The sequence below is a fragment of the Lonchura striata genome, chromosome 13 (assembly GCF_046129695.1).
Source record: "Lonchura striata isolate bLonStr1 chromosome 13, bLonStr1.mat, whole genome shotgun sequence".
NCBI lineage: Eukaryota > Metazoa > Chordata > Aves > Passeriformes > Estrildidae > Lonchura > Lonchura striata.
The window spans coordinates 2370582-2393213 of NC_134615.1; the positions used below are offsets into that span (position 1 = coordinate 2370582).

The 22632-nt window shown below is 43.9% G+C and overlaps 1 protein-coding gene across 2 annotated transcripts in view; it reads left to right on the top strand.

Moving 5' to 3' along the window:
- The window catches only part of BEAN1 (brain expressed associated with NEDD4 1), a 54830-nt gene extending 36348 nt beyond the window's left edge, over positions 1-18482 (top strand). For both annotated transcript variants that reach the window (XM_021534733.2, XM_021534734.2), the window contains exons 3-5: positions 4341-4532; positions 7133-7274; positions 17740-18482. In XM_021534733.2, the coding sequence (XP_021390408.1) occupies positions 4341-4532; positions 7133-7274; positions 17740-17992 (587 nt within the window). In that variant the 3' untranslated portion in view covers positions 17993-18482. The remainder of the gene's footprint in view (positions 1-4340; positions 4533-7132; positions 7275-17739) is intronic.
- The last annotated feature ends 4150 nt before the right edge of the window (positions 18483-22632 follow it).

Genomic DNA, 22632 nt, shown 5'->3' on the forward strand with positions numbered 1-22632 from the left:
CTCTCTTACTCCTTTCCTGTGCCACACAAACAAGCAGTGCAGTTTCTTCTGTTTTCCAGAGATTTATTTCTCAGGGCAGCAGCAAGGGCAGGGTCCAGCTGGTCAGTCTTGGCCAGACTAAATCATCTTCAAACAGGAACTGTTTATAAAGGCAGAATCAACAAAATCATGGATCATTATACTGATTTTGTGTATCTGCTCTTTCCTGACATCTATCACTCACCTTCCCTGGATAAAGAGACTGCATAATCCAAGGGACTGAGAAAGGAAGGATATCAGAAATATGCATTAAGTTGATTTGGTGCTTGAAATGCTTTGCTGCAATCATTTGAAGACCAAAGGATTACAGAGGGTGCTGTGCACAATCCTAAACTGACTTTACCACTGCTCCTTCCCAGCCCTGTACCCTGTGTCAGTGCAGTGCCTTTAAGGGTGCTGGGAGGTGCTGGATCACCATCCCAAACAGTTTAACTGACCAGGGGGTACAAGGAACACTCCTATTCTGTCCATGGGCTTCAGCTCTAGTTCAGCAAGGCAGCACCAAGCCCTCCCTGCCCTCAGGAGGGAGAATCCCAGGCTGGCAGGGATGAAGAAGTGGATGATTCTAGACACAAAATCTTTCCAGAACAAGACACCAGCACTCCTTCAGGAGCTGGTCATGCACTTTTCAGCCTGGGAAACAAAACCACTCCATGTCTCATCCTCATCAGTCATAACATGAATTATCATCTTTATTAAGATGATACATTGGAAACCAGGGGAAGAGAAGCAGGATCCAGCTCTAAAATCATCTCAAAGCCCATCAGTTCCAGAGGCCATTGCAGCCTCACTAGAGCTGATGTGCCTTCAGGACAAAAGGAAACAGAACAAGACCCCATCACCACCACCAAACTCAGCTAAGTGTGGAGAGAAGAGATTCATTTGTGTGGAGATGCTTCCCTTCTCTCTCCTCTGAGGTACAAGCAGGTGAAAGGCACTGAGGAAGGGAGAAGCCACTCCTAATAAAGGGCTGCATGTTGGGTGAGCCAAGCTCCCAGGACACGTCTGCACATTGCACCCTGCCAAGCTCTGACCCAGCTGAAACTTCCCCGTTACTTATGGCCAAGTTAGAGAGGGGTCAGTGTCCCTTCAAGACAGCTTAGCAGGACTGAGAAAGAACAATATGCACCCAAAAAGTCAGGCTGTTCTACACCTCCTTCAGTTACTTTCCAATTGGTTTGTTGAGATGCAGGAGCACTGAGTAAAGTAATATATAGTGATATTTAAGGGATTTTTCAAAATGCTAATTTATTGTGTGACACTGAATGGACAGTCCAGGAATTCTGTACTGGTGCTCACTCTAAAGTCAGTGTTCTGCCAGCCCTATGCCAGTTGTGTACAGTAGCACATAGCTCCTATCATGGATAAAAGCCATGGTGTGTACATCCAACATAATTCATATTTAGAGGATTAGATATAAAATATTCATATTTATGCATATATTGTTTATAAATTGCAGTTTCATGGGAATTGATACAATTTACCTCAAAACAAAAGTGATAACACTCTGTTAGTAGTGTATTTATGGGCTTCACATATATTTGCAGATACTTCTATTCTGAAGGAAAACCATAGCATTTTTTACTTGGAGAAATGCATAGTTTATCAAAAGAAGACGGTTTTGGACAAGAGAAGAAAAATTACAATGTGTTTTTTGCCAAAAGTAATATAAACATCTCTTTTCACCCCCCCCCCCCCAAAAAAAAAAAAGAATTCAAACTCAAAGGATTTATATCAACGCAGCATCTCATTTAGCTGTTGTTTGTCACAGTAGTAAGTCAGTAGTAAAGTCTGGAGGATCAGACTTGCAGTATCAAACTGAAAGAGGTGCCAGAGGAGAAGTTTATCAAGTACATTTTGTGTTAGGAGCTGGGCTAAGGGGACTCATTAATTTCTTTGAATAAAAGCAATGTTGCACTATAACTTGTCTGTATGAGGGACTTGGTTCAGTTAGATTAAAAGCATTAAAAAACCAGAAAGATTCACACTTGTGAGAAACAATAGATAAAACAGACAGGACTTGAGACAGCCAAGGAAGCCCTGAGAACGTGTGGATAAATGGGGTGTCTTGAACTAAACCACACCACCTCAATACCAGTGCAGGACAGTATTGTATGTTTGAAGTCATTTGAAGCTGTAAACTTCTATAAAATGAAACAGGTCCAAATATCAATGCTCACACTGGGTAGCACCACAGGAATCTCCCAAATAGTCAGAGTGTAGATATTCCAGATGGCTTCCACAACTGGAAAAAATAAGATAAATCTCCTAAGCCAGGCCCTTCCTGTTCAGAGGATCGTTCCAAATTTGTCCCAAGTTTTTAAAGATCTGAAAGCACTCACTGCAGCCTCCTTCCTCCCCACTTGACAGCAGTTATCACCAATTCCATTTCATTGCTATTTAATATTAAATTGATGACCACAAGCCTGACAGTGTGTGGGGCAACCTCACACCCCAGGCTCACATTCTCATCATGCTGACAATGAAGTTGGTTCTTCTTTTACCTTTAAAGTCAGCCAAAATTACCAATAACTTACCTGCCACTATTTCCAGTTCAGGTGTTAATACCTGCAGCCAGGATTTAAACTGCCACTGCTGTGATATTTGCATCTCTCAGAGGCAGAAATTTCAAAAATCTGAAAAAACAAGGCCATGGAAAGCCAGTGAAGGTGTGTTGGACACCTTACCAACAGAGATAGCTAAAAAAATGTATAAATGAGAAACATAATTCAAATTTTGTACAGTTTTGGGAATTTGAGTTCTAGCACAAAGGCCTTATTCCCTGAACATATCCTATACCCAAAACTTCTTTGCACTGAGTATTAAGTAGTACATTTGTCCATAACCTTTGATTTAACACTACAGCATCAGATCAATTCTCAGAAAATTCAGTCTTGGTTTTTGGCACAAGATACTTGGTAAAAGCTCAGCACATTTCTTGGCTGTCTATCCTAAATGCCTATAAAGATCCTCAGCTAACAGTCAAGTGCTTCCAGAAAATTAACAATACTTCTCCACCTGCCAATTCCCCTGCTGTCATGTGTCTGTTTCTAGCTGGTTCTCTCAGTCTCAAGCATCGGCCTATGACAGCATACATTGGCTTGGAGCCATTCTCCTCTTTCTAAACTTATTGTGACTGCAAAACATTGAGAGGTGTCTCCCAAAGGAAAAGAGCAAACCTTACTGAGAACTCTCTGATAACATCCATCCTTGTAAACAGCACTGCACTTCCTAAAAAACACACACTCACTCCACAGAATACTCAAAAGAGAAAATTTTGTTATCCCTGATTTCATCAGGAAATAAATTCTGTATCTGTACATCTGGCACATAGCCAGATAAAAAAATACATCCAGGCAAGATTTGACAGCCAGGCTTGGTATATGACATCTCCAGCAATTTTTCTGCATCAATAAAATTTTTGTTTACTGATGCTGAGCAGCTAATGGGAGGTTTTTTTCTTTTTTAGGAGGTGAAAGGGGGTTTCTATCTGCTAAAATCCTGAATCATTTTTCCCATAATTACTTTGATTTACCTTCCCGCCATTAGCACTGCAATTCCCCATAAATACTTCTCTGGACGATTAATTCCCATGCTATCAGTTGTTTCTCTAAGGGAATGTTATTGTTTAATCTTTGATACTGTCTCTGTGGCTTGTCTCAAAAGCATCTTTGACTTGGCAATAAATTACTGTAGTTATTCTCCTTTAAGAAGATTTATTATTGAACACAAATAATACATTTAAAGATTCTTTTTTTTTTTTTTTTTTTAACCAGATAAAGCAGTTGCAACGAAGCAATCCCACTCTGGATGAGTCTCTTCCCGCACTACAAATTGGTTTCTTGGGATGCTGACTCCCCTCACAAACCAAAGCAAGCTGTGTGTCACAAAAACAGGCTCCCGTGGCTCACTCTTGCCCAAAACTTTCTCTGCAAAACCTTGGAGCCTTCTTACACCCCTGACAACAGGCAATTCCTCTGTTCTCTTGCAGCTCACCTTTTGGAATTTCCACTTTGCTCCTTGTGTACTTCAGTTCTTTCAGCATCAGTCAGTTCACGGTACAAGGAATCTTGGCAGGATGAAGCCACTAGAATTACGGTGATGCAGCACTGGCTCCAGCGGGATATTCCCAATAAACAGGGCAGCCACTGCCCGCGTCCCCGCTGGAGCCAGCTCCTGGCAGCCCCAGGAATCAGGGAATGCCGGGGATGTCCCCAGAGCAGGGGTCGGTGCCGTGGCTGTGTGTGAGGCTCTGTGACAAGTGACACATTTCTCCTCTCTCTCTCTCATTCTTCGCACAGCAATTGCCTCGAACCAGAGCAGCGCTTCCAGCGCCTTCCCGAGCCGCGGGGAGCGCGGCGGTGACAGCAGCCTGCTGGTGTCCCCGCTGCTGGTGGCAGGGGTGGTGATCGGGCTGGTGCTGCTGCTGTCCTGCGCCACCATCCTGGTGGGCAGCCTGCGCAGGGACAGCCGCGCCGGCCCGGCCGCTGCGGGTGAGGGAGCGGGGCCGGGAGCGGGGCCGGGAGCGGGGCCGGGAGCGGGCAGCGGGAGTGGGAGCGGGAGCGGGGCCGGGAGCGGGAACGGGGCCGGGAGCGGGAACGGGAGCGGGGCCGGGAGCGGGAGCGGGGCCGGGAGCGGGAACGGGAGCGGGGCCGGGAGCGGGGCCGGGAGCGGGAGCGGGAGCGGGAGTGGGAGCGGGGCCGGGAGCGGGAGCGGGGCCGGGAGCGGGAACGGGAGCGGGAGCGGGGCCGGGAGCGGGGCCGGGAGCGGGAGCGGGGCCGGGAGCGGGGCCGGGAGCGGGGCCGGGAGCAGAGAGCAGGGTCGGGAGCGGGAGCGGGGCCGGGAGCGGGAGCGGGACCGGGAGCGGGGCCGGGAGCAGAGAGCAGGGTCGGGAGCGGGAGCGGGACCGGGAGCGGGGCCGGGAGCAGAGAGCAGGGTCGGGAGCGGGAGCGGGGCCGGGAGCGGGAGCGGGAGCGGGACCGGGAGCGGGAGCGGGGCCGGGAGCAGAGAGCAGGGTCGGGAGCGGGCAGCGGGGCCGGGAGCGCCGGGAGCCGGGCCGGGCGGCGCAGCGGAACCGCCCGGGCTCGGGCAGGCACGGGAAATGAGCTTAAACAAGGGCATCAGTATTGGCAGCTCTGTGCTGGCTTCCCACCCAGATAATGGTTAACAGAACTCGGCCAGTGCTGGCAGCACCTCCCGAACAGCTCGTTTCCCTCGGTGTGGGATAAGATTTATTCTCTGTTGCATTCTCACATCCCTCTATAGCCTCGGTGCAGCATTTGCTGCAATTTCTATTTCTTGGAAAGGCAGAGCTGGTCTCATTTCAGCCAAGTGCACCAGCCTACAACAATCACTGCTGTTTGCCTGAGGGAAAAAGTGAATATCTGCCTGGAAACAGAACAACAGGGCGCCCAAATATCATTAAATTTTCACCGTCATTAACGGTGTCATTGATGACATCCGTGTCACCACAGCCATCATCGTTAAGAGACTCAAAAAGGTGCCAATTCCTACCTCCTAACCAAAATAAAACCCGTGAAACAAAACCAACACATAACAAAAAACCTTAATTTGGGAATATCAGGGAGTTAATTTTAGAGTAGTGTTTCCAGCCCTCTGGGCTCTGCTATGTCAAGGAAATGACAGAAGATTATTTCTATTTAAGGGAAAGAACAGTTTTAAAAGTTACTGTGTAATTCTTCAGACAGTAAACTTCCAATGACAAATGGTGGAGCATCAACAACCACATCCACTGTGGGCAAGGTCCTCTACCTGCAGCTTGTTATGGATGCAGTTCTGTGCATATCATTGAAGGTGTTTTTATTCATATACAAAAGCCAATAATAATGAGCCACATAAAAATGCATTGGCTTAAATCTTGTTTTCACTGGGGTAAATCAAGTATCCATTGAAGTCAACTGAACTTCATTTAGTTATTTGGACCAGGAATTTTTATGTCTAAACTAAACAAATCTCCTAGGATCAGTTTGTCCCCTTAGAGCAAGGAATAATTTCTTTTTTGGCTTTTCCAGAAATATTTATCCAGATAAGTTAATAATGTCTATATTTTGGGAATAAAAATTAGAGTCCAAAAGAATTGAAATGCAAACTCCCATGGCAACCTTCAGAGGGAAAAATAAAAACAAAATCCAGAAAGTTAATGTCTACTATTACAGTAATACCAATTTTCCTAATTTTCAGCAGCTACACTGAGGATTAAATAGTTAAACCCAAACTGGAGTTACTGTTTGACCCAATATTTTGGTATGATAAACTACTGACCATTAAGCTTTAATCAGTGTGTTTAAATCTACTACTCTGATAATTTAATCTCCTTGAAAAAGCCTAGAGCCAGACAAAACCAGGAAAATTTTCGAAGTCCTTGTTCAATATAACAATGCTAGAGAAATGGAAAAGAAAAGCATATTTGGGGAGATACTCAAAAGAATAATCCTAAACTGAATTGTGCCACATTATGTTACATGGACGCACACATACACTAATTATCCTCCAACACAGAAAATAGCACTGAACTCTCAGGTATTTGTGGATCTGGGAAGCTCTTGCATAGAAGCATTAAGAAATCCCTGGAGCAGGCAGCAGGGTGATTTTTTCTGTGCTACTTTCCACCTTTCCCCATTTTTGTCAGTGTTTATTGAGATCAATGTTTTCTCAGCAATTAAACCCCTGCCCCTCCTTTTACACCCCTCCCAAAATGGACAAACTTCCCATGGATGCAACTGCTGGAATTGCAGTTACCCCACAAACATCTGAGGCTGCACATGGTAGAACCCACTCTCCTTTTCAGCTTTTGAGGCCCAAGAAAGGCTTTGGAACTTCCAGCTGCGTTGTAGGACAGCACTAAAGGCACAGACCCTGTGCCACGGCCTGAAACACCACAGCTCATCTACAGATGGGCTTTGTTTATTCTTAAAGAAATAAGAATTCCCATAAAAAGTGATTGCTCCAAAATACCCACAACTCCTTTGCCTCAAAAAGGGTTGGTTTTCTGATTTGTGGCAGAGTTATAAATGAGTGACAGAGGATCCAGCACGGAGGGGAAGAGCAGCCAATATAAATTCTTGTTTTGCAGCTCCAGATGGTTTCTCCCACGGCGGCTCCTCCACAGAGCTGAGATCCACCTGCAGCGAGGAGTTCCCCCCTGCCTGTGATTTTGACTCCTACCTGGATATACTTTCTCAGGTGAACATCATGTATCCTGATCCACCTCCATGGTAAGTACTTGCCTGACATTCTCAGGGTTACAGTCCTGCACTGGCAAAGCCTGCTACAAAAATTCAGCTCACACAAACTCTGAGTACAGACAGACCTTGTCTAGCTTGAGTGTAAGTTCAAGTTTTCCTTAGCAGAATACAGTTTTACTAAATAAAGGTGTGGACAGAAATTCTCATTCAGTGATATTCTCATTAAAATTTATCATAGTGATGATATACTAATGAAACACACAAGTAGAATTACTTAAAAACATCTTTCCTTGAAAGAAATGCATTTACAAGTCAAAGTTTCAAAGTCAAAAATGCATACTTCTCCCAAGAATTTCCAAGTTACATTTATTATTGACCTTGAGAGTGTTCAGATCAGAGGAAACAGAAAAACAAAATTCCAGAAATTATACCGCAGCTCCTAAATGGTGTGCTCACATTCACAGGGTACAGGAACAGCCTCTTGAGCCACAGGAGCTGCACTTTGGGCCATGGGCATCTCCTTTATGTGCCTCAGGCCCCTGAGGTCCAGAAATGAAGGAATTCACTTGCTCCCTCCAATGAACCAACAGAAATCATTTTAAGCAGAACATCACTTCAAGCTTTCTGTAGTGCTGTGTCTTACAATCAGTAAACAGAGGCTGAACATCCATGCCCCCCTTTCTTTTTCTTTTTTTATTTCCTTTTAAGAAGACTCTTTTTGAGTCAAAGCACTATAAGACCAGCCCTTTTCTGAGTGTGATATAGAGCAGCTCAGCACTATGAGCACACCAGACATGGATCTTTGCTTTGTTTATTCTAGGCGTGTTATACAAGCAGCAGTTATGTATTACCAACTCCCCAACTAATGGGCTTCTAGGGATTGTGTAAATATTTTAGCAGAAAGCTCCCATGTGAGAAATTACTCTGAGCCTGGCATCTAAATGTGTAGAATTTCATATAAATCCACTTAGGAATTTAGACTGGATTTTGGGCCCACACCTACGAGTCTACTAATAAAAGGCAACCAGCTGACACCTAAGCAAGACTCTGAGTGGGCAGCTGGCCAGATTCCTGAGAACAAACTGACAATATATTTCTTTAGCAGACAGATCATCAAAGATTAAACCAAAAGATGCTTCCATTTCAGTTTGAAACAGCCACAGAGAAGGTTTTTCCATTTCTATGGAGTTGTGTTTGAAGGAGATATGAGTGACACGGGACAGCACAGATTATCCACAGTTTGCAGTAAATTCTGCAGTGGCTCTGTGACAAGACTGGCAAGGGTTTATTGTGTCCTACCTGTTCTCAGAATATTCTGGGACACATAAAGGTGTCCAACCACTGCCACCTCCAGGTTCCCTGCTGGGCTGTGTCCCTGAGGATCCACTCTGGCCACACTGGACAATACTGCTCATCCCAGTAATTACAGCTCTGCATCACAGGTCTAAAGTAAAGATTATTGTGAAGGGTTTGGCTGTTTCCTCACTGCCATTGCAGTTAAATAATTTAGAAAAAGTAGCTTTGGCAAATCATCAAAATCTTAGTAAATTTTATATCTTAGCAACACAACTTGGGGAACTTCAAGGAAAGCAGATGGCTGAAAGCAAAGCTACATGGACACTTTCAAACTTGCTATTAATGCATTCTCCAGACCATTGCGATGGTTCAGAAAAGCACTGGGTGAGAGGCACTGTCTGAATTACTGCCTTATGTAAAGCCTGAAAGGTTCCTTTATATTCTCTTGCATGGCATAACACAGCCTGGAAGCAGAAACAAGACATGCCTGACCTTGTGCATTTAAAATATTAACTCCCTGGGATCGATCTCATTGCATAGGATAATATTTTGAAGAGTAGGTTTACTGAAACATAGCACTACCTAAATGAATGCAATTCCTCCTCCTAATTCCTGGAGGGCAAGATGTAATTTAAAGCTAAACTAGCATGGCCAAAAGCTAATAATGCAGCTGTGGCATCAGCAGAACAGAAATGAAGAGCAGCAAGGAAAGCAACTGCACTGGTAAATAACCCTTAAAAATCTTTGAAGTGAGAGAGTTCAGTGACTTAAAAGCAGTGGGTGCTGCCAGGATAATTTCCTTTATCCACCTGGTGCTTCAAGGCCACCTGCATTCCAGCAGCCAGACAGGACTGTGCAGCTGCTTACACCACTCCTGCCACACCACACTCCAGAAATGGTTTCAGGAGAAAGCACAACATCTTTATTTGGCCAAGGGGTGGTTAGTTAGGTTTTATAGCTGAGCTTTAAACAACAGAATTAGTGGAAAAGGGATTTAAGGGCAAGGCTGATGAAGCACAGAGTCAGTCCCCATGTCTGTGGCTGAGGGAGAGCTCCCTGTTCAGGCCTGCCCACTCCCAACTCTCCAGCTGGAAGTCAAATCACTGTTTATATAAAATACTATTTGTAGAAAAAATGTTGCTGGTAAATTAATCTATGAAAAATGCCTTAGGATATTAGTATTTGCTCTTTTCTCTGAATCACAATTTTCATTTGTGATTCAATGTGATTATCCCCACAGACACTTCAACTAACCCCTTTCTTGCGTTAGATTTAGAGGGATGCCAGGCATGGAATTTTGTCATTAGCCTGCTGTAGTTGCAGGGTGGTTACAGAGAAGACATTTGGTCAATTTGTTTTGACAGCCCAAAATATACAGTGCTGCTATCTATAAACATCCCTTTAGGACAGTTAATGGCCTTTTAATGAATCTCAGATCTGTGCTAGCATCTGTCACATTGATTTTACATGAGGTGTAGATGGGAAATACAAAGACAAAATACAGGGGATATGAACCAAAGAGGTTCAGAATATGAGGGGTTTGTATTTCAGAGCATATTTCTGATATGTACAGATACTTACAGCAGGGCTGGAAGTTAATGTTTCATATCTGTGTCACCAGACATGGCAAAGCTTTTGTTTCTAAGAAACTCAGTGTGAGAAAGATGATCCAAGTGATCTCCCAACAATTCTAAACCACAGAGTTCTAATCCCTCCAAATGAGCAAACTGAACACATCCAACCAAGACAGAAAAAAAGCACAATCTCCCTGCCACATCTTACCTATCATCAGGATCAATATGGCTTGGAAAGAAACACTGTAAATCCATTATCAGCCATTTTGTTCAATATCCACTGTGCTGGTGTGAGTGAAATCACACTGTTGGCACTGTGGGGATGAAACCTTTATTGACAGAAATCATGAGCTCATGTTCACTGTGCTGAGTTCTTTGTAACATGCACTTCTAGTGACCATTGCTAATTATCTCCTTACAAATATGTAATAAGAAAGCTGGTTAAAAATAAATTGAGCTCACATGTTTGAAATGGATTGAACTACAGTGCCAACCAAAGTCCAAGTAAATTAAAAGCTATTACATTTTCTTCAGGAGAGTCAGTAAAATATAAGCAATGAGGAGATTTCACAGCAGGAAAGGAATTTTATCAATTTCTCACCTTGTAGTCAGGGAAAGTGCATCTCACCCCACTGCATAAGTGCTTTTTCACTCCTTAGTGATTGGATATTAATGGCATGTACAGAGCTTTAGGCAACCAAGATGATTGCCTTTTGCATCTGAGACTCATGAGTGTCTGACACAGAACATCCCTGAGGAATGACTGCTCAGGAGAATGCAGGGATTCACCTGAAGGAGTGGTTTCAATGGAAGCCACAGAAATCCTCTCCAAACTTCACACTGAACGTTCCCCACAGGGCACACAAAGATAAAAACCATTCAGCCCCCTCTATCCCAGCATTCATATTAAATCACATTATGTGAGGGTTTGTCTATGGGCTCACTCTTCCTCAGCTGGTCACCCTGCCTAATCTACACAGGATCTGTTCTATAGAAAATTGTCTTATTTAGTCTTGATAAATCCCAATATTCTCAATAACCAGTTCAGCCTGCATTGTTTAAATGGGCAAATCAATTTAAAAATTACTCTAAAATGGCAAAAGGAAATGCTCCTGTCTTAAAGTCAGACACTAATTTCCCTTTAAATATATATTTTAAAAAGCCTACTAAAGGGACTTTCTTTTTTAAGATATTATTTTCCATCCCCCACTTCTGTGGATCCAAGTTAGCCGAGCCAGCCTCATGGATTTTCTTGAAAGGCAGAATTAGGCTTGCAGGGAACTGACATAACATTTTACTATATACATTGTGCTGTATTCCTTTGCTAAGGCTGTTTTCCTGACTGCAAACCAGGTGAGGAGCTTTTGCCACATTACAGTGACAGCTGGCAAAGCATGAGATGGACATTTGGGTTTAAGTTCAGCTCTTACTTCCATACCCCCACTGAGATTTTCAGTCAGTAAGGTAAAAAATGCTACTGGAAATATGACGGGTTTATTTTTCCATTAGATAGTATGACATGAGCTAAAACTCTCAACTCTTTTAACTCCAAATTCCAAACACTCTAAAGCCCCCCCCCTTCACATCCCAGTGCTGTTCCTCATCTGTATCAGGGACAGAAACAATTCCTAATTATTTTGGCAAACTTCTTATTTCAAGCTTAACTTTGTTTACAGCTGTTTTATAAGCATTTATTTCTGTGGCATTTCCACTCCTCTTTATTATCCACACCTTTCTCTTTTTTCTTGTCTTTGTAGTCAAAAATACTCTCACACCTCAGCTTGTGTGTTGGGAGGCTGAGGCACAAAATTCCCTTTGCTTTCTGTCATCACAAATATCTGTGGGGAGGCTGCACCTTCTACCAACCTCTCTTTACAGTTCCACTCTGGAGGTGCAAGTTATTGCTGCATAAAAACCTGTGAAGCAGTGAAAGCAGCAACCCCTGATGGAAGGGAAGCACCAAGGATTTCTAACCAGAAATCTACAGTGCCAGTCAAAGCAACCACAACTTAAAGCTATCAGATCTTTAATGAGTTCACTTAAAAAAAAAAGAGTATTTTTCTTTGATTTCCCGGATGCATATTGCAGCCAGTATTTCCTTCACCTGCTCAGAATTCATTCTTGAAATAATTAAAGCAAAGCCTTTTCTAAGAATATGATCCTAAAACTTGTCAAATGGAAAACTTCCTCAGACAGCAGCAGGTTCTGGTGACATGCAAGAATTGTTGGTGGTGTTCAGAATCCTGTTTGTAGATTAACTCCATGGCTTGGGAAGCTACAAATTTTTACTTAACTGATTCTTGTTATTCAATCAGTGCCCAGCATCTTTTACTGTATGATGGTTACAGAAATCCAGAGACCAAACGCTGCTGAGGATCACGTAGTTCTTCCTGTGTATAAAATTAATGCCAGGCTGAATTGTATCATATGAAACCTTCATCCTAGAATGTCTTGTTTTATTTAAAACATTTATTTCAATCGTTTAAAGCTGCACAATTATGATGAAACACCATTATATTGGTTCCAAATGTTGTCTGATATATGCTTTCATGAAAACAGCTGACACTTAATTTCATTCTTCTTCAGGAATATTTATCCATCAAAGTCATAACTTCCTCAAGATTATCTTGACAGAGAGGGCAGAACGGAGATGCAGCCTTTTAGTGCTTATTGACACAAACAGTCCTATTATTGTTCTGAGGAACTGAAAATTCCAGAAGTAACTATGAACAGAAAAAAAGACAGAAAAACCTAAAATCCACCTTTCCTGTTTCTTCAATAGTTAAGTTAATCAAGCCCTAGATGTTTACTTGAACAACACCTTGGGTTACATTTTTTTACTATTTAAAAACATTAAAATAAATATGTATCTAAATGTGTATATAATTATTATCTCAAATGGAAAGTGTCAGGATCAAAAATAAACCTAGGAAAATGTCTTAGCTCATTACAATGTCATTAGAGAAGCACTTCTGTCAAAACTGATACATTTCCCCATGGTAATAATAAAACATCAAAGAAAATATGTATTCTAGGAAAACACACCTCAAAGGACACATAGACAGATTTCCAGGCTGCTCTCCTACAAAGCTGGCTGTGAGCAAATTGTGCCATCACAGAAGCAGAGTTCAGCATCATCTGCTCAACTGCTTACATGGGCATCAAACTCATCATTATATTTTTAATCTGAATCTTCTTGCAGAGAGTTACAGCACAATAGTTCTAATTTCAGGTTTTCTGGTAGGTAACCACATCATGGAAACATCCTTTGTGCTGTTTATTATCACAGCTCCAGCCTGCCAGCACACAGATGTTCCAGATTCAGGGGTTCTGTTTGCCTTTTTCAAAAGAACACAAAATGGAAACAGTGCAACAGGAGCAATTTTAGCAGAGTCAGAATGCACAACAAATGAACAAAGTGAGCCACAAGACATCTACTGCACAAAGAATTCTTCATTCCCAGCTCTGTCTTTTTTCACTTGTTGTTGTTTGCGTCTTAAAAAGTTCTGTCAGCAGAACCTCCTTCCTGCCCCAGAGAGGGGCTCCTAATTTATGAATGACAGCCAGTTAAAGAAGCTCTTTGGGATTTCCCTGGCAACAAACCCATCCTGATAGTTACTGCAATGAGACCCAACAAATTCACAAAGTCACTGCCCCTCCTGCCGTGCTCTGAGTCAGCAAGGTCATCTTAGAGAGCTGCTGCCAGTCTTGAGCATCATTCCCCTCCCTGCAGATCACATTTACCTGCAGTAGGATGCTTACAGACATCAGCCTTCCTTGCTTTTTCTAGGGAAATTATCCCTTAAAAACTCAATAGTGTGTCTAAACAGTGCAGGTGTTATAACAAAAACAAGGCCCAAACCCATGCAGACAGCAGCACATTTCATGGTCAGTAACCCCTCCCTTCTCACTACTGATACTGAACCTCCAGATAATACAAGTTTTAGAAAGCAGTGGATTAAAGTGGATTCACCACAAGTACTGCAGCCAAGGATGTTTTCAAGGCTGGTATCCACAAAATGCAGTGTAATGAGTTCCTGTGCTCCTTTATTTATGTTATGGTAGCACAAGACTTTCCAAAAGCATTTTCTTTCCTGTCTAAAGGGATTTTCCTGTGACTGCTGTAGTGAACTTCAAGCCTGAGCTACTCTTTACATGTCCAATATCTTCACATAAATAAATAAATATAAAATATATATAAAATATAAGATAAAATATAACTGTTGTGGTGGTTGTATAAAAGATGAACAAGTATTTTTGTTTTCCACTTCATGGTCCTGCATTTTCATTTGCAAAACATATATATATATATATATATATATATATATGTAAATGTATATATAGAAACATATAAATACACCTATACACACATATATATATATGTACACACACACATCACACACCCCTTTGTGGGTATCACTCCCTTAGCAGCTCCTGAGGTTGCAATTTGATGATTTGTGAGCTGCAGCCTCAGACCTCCCCTCTTCCTCATTTCCACTTCCCTGGTGTTCCTGGTGCTCCTCACCTGAACTGGGAGCATCCAACTGAGGCAGCCAAACCAGGAAAAATCTGGCCCACAAAAAACTCATGCATAAAATACAAAATAAAAAACCAAACCAAAACAAAGCTCCCAACCTCCCGCCTGCCACCATCCCCAGATCTTTTTGCCTTTTTAGATCCAGATTGGGGATCAAGGTTTAGCTTTATTTTAAAGTAACAGTAAGGTTTTAGTCCAGCATCACTCGCTTCAATACTTGCTAATCATCTGCAAGAAATTCTTGCTATTGAAATTTTTTCTGAGTAATCCTTCAAATCTTTTGAGGAATGGTTTTCCAATCATCACCATACAGTGGATGCCTGTCCAACTTGGTGTTACTTCTTATAATACTTGCTTAGATTCTCTTAATAAAATAGATCTTGTAAAATCATATAAGTTTTCATATTGAAGTCTCCGTGAAGGAGAGACTGCAAAATAAAATTCATGCTCATAGAGTTGATAATGCATTATTTATCCTACAGGAATGCCTCTATAACAGCAGTCAGAAGGGACAACCAAAGTACTAAGGCTGTTAAACTTATGGGGGAGAGGGGGGGAAATCACAACTCAAAACAAAGAAAAACAAAAACCCCAAACAAAAAAAATACATTTAAAAAACCACAAAGCACTTAGAGGAAAAATACAAAGTTGAAGTCTCTTTTTTGACCTTAATTCATGTCCATTCTGCCCTCACCAAAGAGTGTCAGGAATCTTATCTGCAGAAACAGAGCAGGAGCTGTTTGCAATGTCAGCTCTACAAGCAAAGATCCTATGCATAGAAAAGAAATAGGAAATGAACATCAAGATCATAAACTGGTAATGAAAGACAAAAGGTATTAAAAAAAACCAAAACCCACAACTATTTGAATTACTTGTAATTCTCTCCGTGGCCACAACAATCTGTAGGCACAGCTGTGAAGCTGCCAAAAAGCTATTTAATTGAAAATCTGGCATGTGTTTTTTACTACCTTACTCAATTTTTAAAATGTTATCTTAATTGCCAAAAATGAGAGGGAAGAACATTACTTCCTTTTGGGAAAAAAAAAAGAAAATTATTTTTATTCATCATATGTATGAAGAATAAAATGCCCCAGCACAAATATATTGATATTTATAACTAAACACTAAAATGCCAACTCCTCAGTAGCATAACTCACAACTATTTACTTGACCCTTCAAAGTCTCCTTCCCAAGGGATCTTTTCCCTGTTTATCCCAGCCAGCAGTTCAGTTTTACAAATCTGAGCTGTGGTTCAGGAAAGGCATTTAATTAAAACCAAGGCAGAGGAATCATCTGCAGGTGATCAGGTAACAGCAGCAAGAAACATCTCCCACTGTGCCCAATTCTTCTTTGGGTCAGTGGCAGATTTCCCAGAAGAAGGAGACAGAGAAGCTTCTTCTCTTTTGTGTCTTGGCAGAAGGATTCCAAATTCTCCACCTTGAAACTCCCATTGCTGTGGGCTTTTCTGAATGGAAACTTTTCCCCTGTGCTAACAGACCCATTGAGTGCTCTCTGTTAGCCTGATTAAGTCAGTCAAAACCTGAGGAGAGATTTTAAATACATTCACTGGGCTTTGGGTCAGCAAAATGTAAATTAAGTATAGATGCAGTTCATAGGAATCCTGCAAGAAGTGGCTTTTCATTACCCTCATGGAGATCAAGGAGAGTTGAGGACATCAGATCCTCAATCTCTGACGGAGGTCTAAGAACTTTTCAAACGCTACCATGAATGTTTGAAAGCTTCAGTGTTCTCAGTAGAGGCTGGAGTGACATCTTTTCCACATGCTGTAAAAAAACCCAATTCTACTTCCTAACATGCCGGGACTTTTCTGAAATATCTAGCAGCCTATTCAGGGCTCAAGTCAGAACAAACTTGAGTTCTTAAATGTTATCTTCTCATTGGGAAATCAACATTTTCTAGTCTGAATTTAAAGCCATTGTCCTGATGAATATAAAAGTGAGATGAAGTGGAGGCAAAAATAAAAACACCCACAGATATTTGAGTTTAGTTATGTATCACTCTGATTTCACTTTCTTACCTCTCCCCTCCCCAGGAACCATTTCCATCACCCAGACTGGGATTTGGGACCTTGGTGTAGCCTGGCAGTAACACAGGTACAGGGGCACAGTGTGTGCCTGCAGTCTGCTGAGAAGACACATGCTCAGTATTCCAATTTTCAGGAAATATCCCAGATCTTAATTGCTCTGTAGTTAGTGTGGCTGAGGAAATAGGTTCTTAATTTGTCTGGCTCCAGCAGAAACATTTTTCAGGTTAACTCAGTAGACAAAGGGTTTTTTGTTTTGGTTTTTCTGTTGTTTGTTTGTTTTTAATGGGAAACATTTCCTTCTTCAGAATTGGAGTTTAAGTGATGTTGCAATGGTTAAACAGCAGCCACAAAGCAGGTCTAACATTTAACATCATGATACGGTGACTCTTCAGGCCTCTGTGCCAGGGAGCACAGAGCAGAGTGAGGAAGGAGCAGTTTCCCTGGCTCAGCCTGGCGGCACAGACAGAACCACGGAGCCTGGGTGCCCCCGAGCTGGCTCCACATGGAAACCCCCAGTCCACCTGCCCTATTCCTGCTCTTTGGGAACACAATGGGCACCGTGCCCAGTCCCAGAGTGACCAGCCCCAGTGTGTCCAGGTAATCCAGCACAGCCCCTGGCAGCACTCGCCTCCCACGCAGGGCTGCTGGCTGAGCTCCGGAGCCTGCAGCCAGCACAGCACAGATGGCATCTGCTGGAGAGTCCATCACGAGCTCTCCGTGCCTCCTTTCACAACTGAAGCAGCAGCACCACTTCCTTTCCCCCGGGTTTTTCTATCCTGGCTCTTGCAGGCAGGGGAGAGCAGGAATGAGCCCTGGCTGCACTGTACTTAGGGTGACTGTGCCCCTCTGGATTATCTCTGGGTGGTTTTAAATGCTATATTCTTGAGTTTCTGACATGGCAGGGTCAGCAAGGATGTGGGCTGAGGAACAAAACACCAGACACTCGTTTTCGTCTCACTTTACTTGCCTCTGCTATGTTGAAGTAATGTATTGTGGCTTTTTTTCCCAGGAATTTATTGAATATTTCTTTTTTTCTTTCAGCTATGACGAATGCGTGGGGCCAGGAGCAACACAAATATATATTCCCACAGATGATCCCCCCCCATATTCCCTTACGGACCCTTGCCAAAGAAATGAAATACCCAGAAATACCTGTATCAGGCAGGAAGAGGAAGCAGCCTCCGGGACTGCAGATGCTGCAGTGAGGCTGCAGGGCTTGCAGCAGCCCAGCTCGGCGCTGGCGGTGATCTCGCAGTGCAGGGGCTGCTCCGCCCTGCGGGACAGCGGCGTGTGAGCACAGCTCCAGCGGGAACACGGGGCATGGAACACGCTCCCGCTGCCAGCAGAGCCCAGATCACCGCAATGCAGGCGGCTCTTTCCTTCAATTCTTCTGAAGAACTCAGACCAATGGAAGAAGAAAACTTCTGGAAGTTTTACCAAATTTATATCTTTGAACAGGGGTACAATGGGATTCTTCTTTTTACAGTGACTTTGGCAAGTTTACCTGAATTTCCCTGTTTGTGTTTCAAAGTGTTCCATGGCATCACACAGCATAAAAAAGCAGCAGAGACAAGCAGTGCAGCTGACCTTTCTGAAGCATTGCAGAACCCATTGAAATCAGCCACTATTATGAGGATAAATGTTATCCAGTCAAGCCTACTTGTTGATTTTACAAAACTTCGCATGTTTTAGAACAGAAGGAAAAAGAAGAGGCTTTTGTTGTCATTGTAGGTGTCACTAGTACAGCTCATTCAGTGTATTGACAACAAAGCATTTTTAAGTAACTCTTTGGCTGTGTGTTTCAGTAGGCAAAGCACTACTACAGAAATTATTATTATCAGTGCCATGTAGAAGCAAAAGAAAATATTAATAATAATTTAATATTCACATTATTCCTTTGGAACCAGGCTTTCCAGGTCACAGCAAAGCCTGTTGCAAGTCTTCCTCAAACAAAACCATCCACAAGTGGCAGAGAGGTGGCCGTGGGTCCCCACAGTGCAGCTGGCTACAGCGGCTGGAGCTGCAGCACGGCGGTGCACTGGAGCTGTAGCATGGCTGTAAGCTGGAGCTGCAGCACGGCGGTGCACTGGAGCTGTAGCACGGCAGTGCACTGGAGCTGCAGCACGGCCATGCACTGGAGCTGCAGCACGGCTGTGCGCTGGAGCTGCAGCACGGCTGTGCGCTGGAGTTGCAGCACGGCCATGCGCTGGAGCTGCAGCACGGCCGTGCACTGGAGCTGCAGCACGGCTGCGCGCTGGAGCTGCAGCACGGCCGTGCACTGGAGCTGCAGCACGGCTGCGCGCTGGAGCTGCAGCACGGCCGTGCACTGGAGCTGCAGCAGGGCCGTGAGCTGGAGCTGCACGTCCTTCACGTCCTGCGCGCCCTGCACCAAGGGAAGGCCCAGCAGTGCCAGGGGATGCTGCAGCCGGGTCGCACCCACGGCTGCATTTCCTGCACAATGCAGTCTCCTTTCCCGCGGGGAGCGCGGCGCTCCCGTGCGAGCACAGTGAGCTCTGGGAGCTGTGCGAGCGCCGTGCAAACCAGAGACGCTGGGCTGGGCACAGGGACAGCCTCGGGAGCCTCGGAGCGTTCCCAGTTCGGAGGCGGGAGCAGGAGAAGGGACCCGGCGAGCGGCCCGGGGCGCGGGATGGGAGCCCGCGGGTGCCGGGCGCGGTGCGGGGCGCCGGGAGCCCGGCTCGGGCACGGCCGGACCAGCGGCGCTCGTCCCCGGGCCGGCCGCGGCTGCTGCGCTGACCGCGGAGCCTCCCGGCACCGGCCCGGGAGGAGACCGAGTGTGGCGCCGAGGGGGCCCGCAGCGGGCCTGGGGCAGGGCAGGGCAGCGGGGACCCAGCCCCTCGGGGGCACCCCCGGCTCCTCCTCCCCTCCCGGGAGCCGCAGCTCCCAGGGCTGGATCCGCCTTTGAAAGAGAACGCATCCCCCGAGCTTCTGCTGCTCCCCTCGAGCTGGGGAAGACCCACGTGTGGGACAGGGAGATCTGCTTCCCCCACTTCCTTTGTATGGCCCAACAAAAAAAATGCGGCATGATTCAGACCAGCGGCCAGGCGGCCCGGGAGGTTTCGGTGTATTGCCTGAAACGAAACAAAGTTGGGATCCCGTTGTTCACTTCTGCCTGGAAAGTCCCATTCCTCATCTGAAATAGTCACAGTCCTCATCTGAAAACTTCTGTGTGTCTGGCTGAGGACACACAGCCCCCAGGAGAGCTCAAACCTGTGCTTTCCTTGGGACTTTCCCCTGGAAAACTTCTTTGCGGTGTTGTTTTGAAACGTGTTGTTGTAGGAAACATTTGCATTCTACATTTTTTAAGTAATTTTTAAGTTCTGTGTGTAATGGAAAACCCCTGGGTGCTGTCAGGAAGAGGCACATCAACAGCAAGGATGGAGCTCCAGCCAGTCCTTGGGGCATCCACAAGCCTGGGCTCCCTCTGGGACTGGGACAGGAGCCAAGGAGCTGTGGCAGGGGAGCAGAATTATCACAGGCTCAGCTCCAGGAAATTTCTTAGAGGCACTTCCACTAAATTAAAAAAAAAAAAAAAAATGTTTAAAAAAAGTTTTTTACAAAGGGAAAATGGACTTCATTTTCTATCCCCATTAAAGGATATATAAAGCTGAGTATAGTAAATGGTGTTTAAAAGGAAGCAGCATCCAAATTATTAAAATTGCACTTGGATTTTCTGTAAATACTGGATATTATTCAACTGTAATCATCATTCAATACTCCAAAGATTGACACAATTATAATTAATACTTAGATGGGAAGTAATTATATGGTTCTTACTGTTATATAAATTATACCATTACTGAGAAATATGCACACGATGAGATATAAGGTAAGCACGCATTTTTTGCTAAGAAGATGACAGTAAATATGTATTTTGCTAAAATGTGACAATTCTTTTGCAGTTCATCAAGATTTTCAATATTCTCAGTATACTATACCCAAAAGAACAAAAAACTCACCATTTTGCATTGTAGGCAGGCATTGCTAGAAGGTAAAGGCTTATCTCACAATTGTGTTTTTACCAGAGAGAACTGCTCTTATCTATAAAGTGTTCATTTAAACAGTTTTGTGGTAAGCAAAGCACCCTGCAATGAGAGGAACGACTCTCTACCCCAGCTCTGAGGGGGCAGAGATGCCCAGAAGTGCCCCAGTCAGGTTTACTGGCAGGGGAGCCAGCAGAGAGGGAAGCAGAGGGTGGCTGTGCAGAATGGGACTGGCTCTCAGGGCTGGCTCCTGCAGAGCTGCTGTGCCCTGGAGCAGCAGGGCCAGGCTCTGGGCCTCGGGCTGCTGCCGGGGGAATCTAATGAACCCGCAGTAGAAGGGAAATGTGATTTTTTTCCCCTGAAAGTGAGGCTCTTCCAAGTAACATGACCAAGCTGCAGGCTCTTCTGCAGACAGGCACAGAGTGCTTTTCACACATGGCAGACAAGTCCCTGCCTGTTACTGATGCTCAGTTTCTCTGCATGGTGGGAAACCCTCTGGTTTGACTTTTAACCTATTTAACAGGGATTTCCTGCCCTTTCACCAACTCTGTATCTGTGTTTTACAAAACAAGCTGACTTTGAGTAGATGATAATGGGAGATTTACATATTACCTCATGTTAGCAATGCATTGGTAAAATTGTAAAAACTAATCCAAATCTTTCTTTCTTCCTTCAGTAACAGTGAAGTGTCCCTGACGCTGTGGTCTGGGTTTGGCAGCATTCCTTAGAAACCTCTGCCTGCTCCCTCTGGTGGTGTGGAATAAACGCCATAAAATTCTCTCATCCTGTTATCACAGAATAATCCAAATAATCCCAGCTGCTGTCACATGGATATGGGAGCCAACCAAAACATCCACATCCACACTGTAGCATTTTTCTGAGTTACCACTGAATACTTGGGTTTTGTGATTCATAACAAACATATATAATTTAAAAACAAACTGTGAATTGGAGGCAGAGTGTGCTTCCTTCTGTGATATCTTACCACCATCACTTGCAGGAGTGGTTTAGCATTTTCTGCTCTTGTTAAGCTTTTTAACTGAGTGATATCCAACAAAGCTGGAAGGGGGGCAGTTCATAAATCCAAACAGACAGCACTAGAAAGGAAAAAATTAGCTGCAAAACTCTACAGAGGGTTTGCAGCTGTGAAGCTGCTCCAACAGCTTCCAATGCTGCTACTGCAAGTGTTGAAATTCCTTGTAATGATTCAGTAAGAACATGCTTTCATTTCTTGAAAATATTGCAGATCTTGGGTAAATCTCAGCAAAGTTGGCAGAGTGATGTTGCTCTTGAGAAATTCATCTCCTGCTATCAGATATTATCCTAAACCCTTGAATAATTCTAATACCAGTGCTAAAACCCAGGTTTAACACAGGCCTTTGCTTTATTACATGGGTAAAATCAGAAAGAAAACTGGACATGCTGTTTCTTGCTACATGATAACAACCCTTGTATTTCTGTAGTCATCTCTTCTGCTTCAATTTTTAGTATACTGATCTTGTACAGAACTTTTAGTAAAGAACACACATGTGCTTGGATTGGCTTCTGTGCTTTTTATTTTATGTCTCTGGGATCAGCCATGACTGAGCAACTGCTGAAGAAGCAACTCTGTGCTTCAGTCACTCACATTTGGATTGTACCTTTGTCAGAGGCCACAGGAGTAAGCACTGGAGCAGTCAGGTCCCCTCCTGCTCTGGAGGACAAGTCAGTGTCCAAGCTCCAGAAGAGCAGGACACTGAAAATGGCAACGTATCACCAAGGGAAAAGATGAAAAGCCAGGAAATAATATGCCAATCATCTCAGAAATATTCAAATAGATCATTTTTTAGCAGAGCAAGGTGAGTAAAGATACATTTCCTGAATGGAAACTACATCCAACTGATCTAAATGGTCTTGGTACAGTCTGACAAATTATTCCCTCCTTAAACTACAG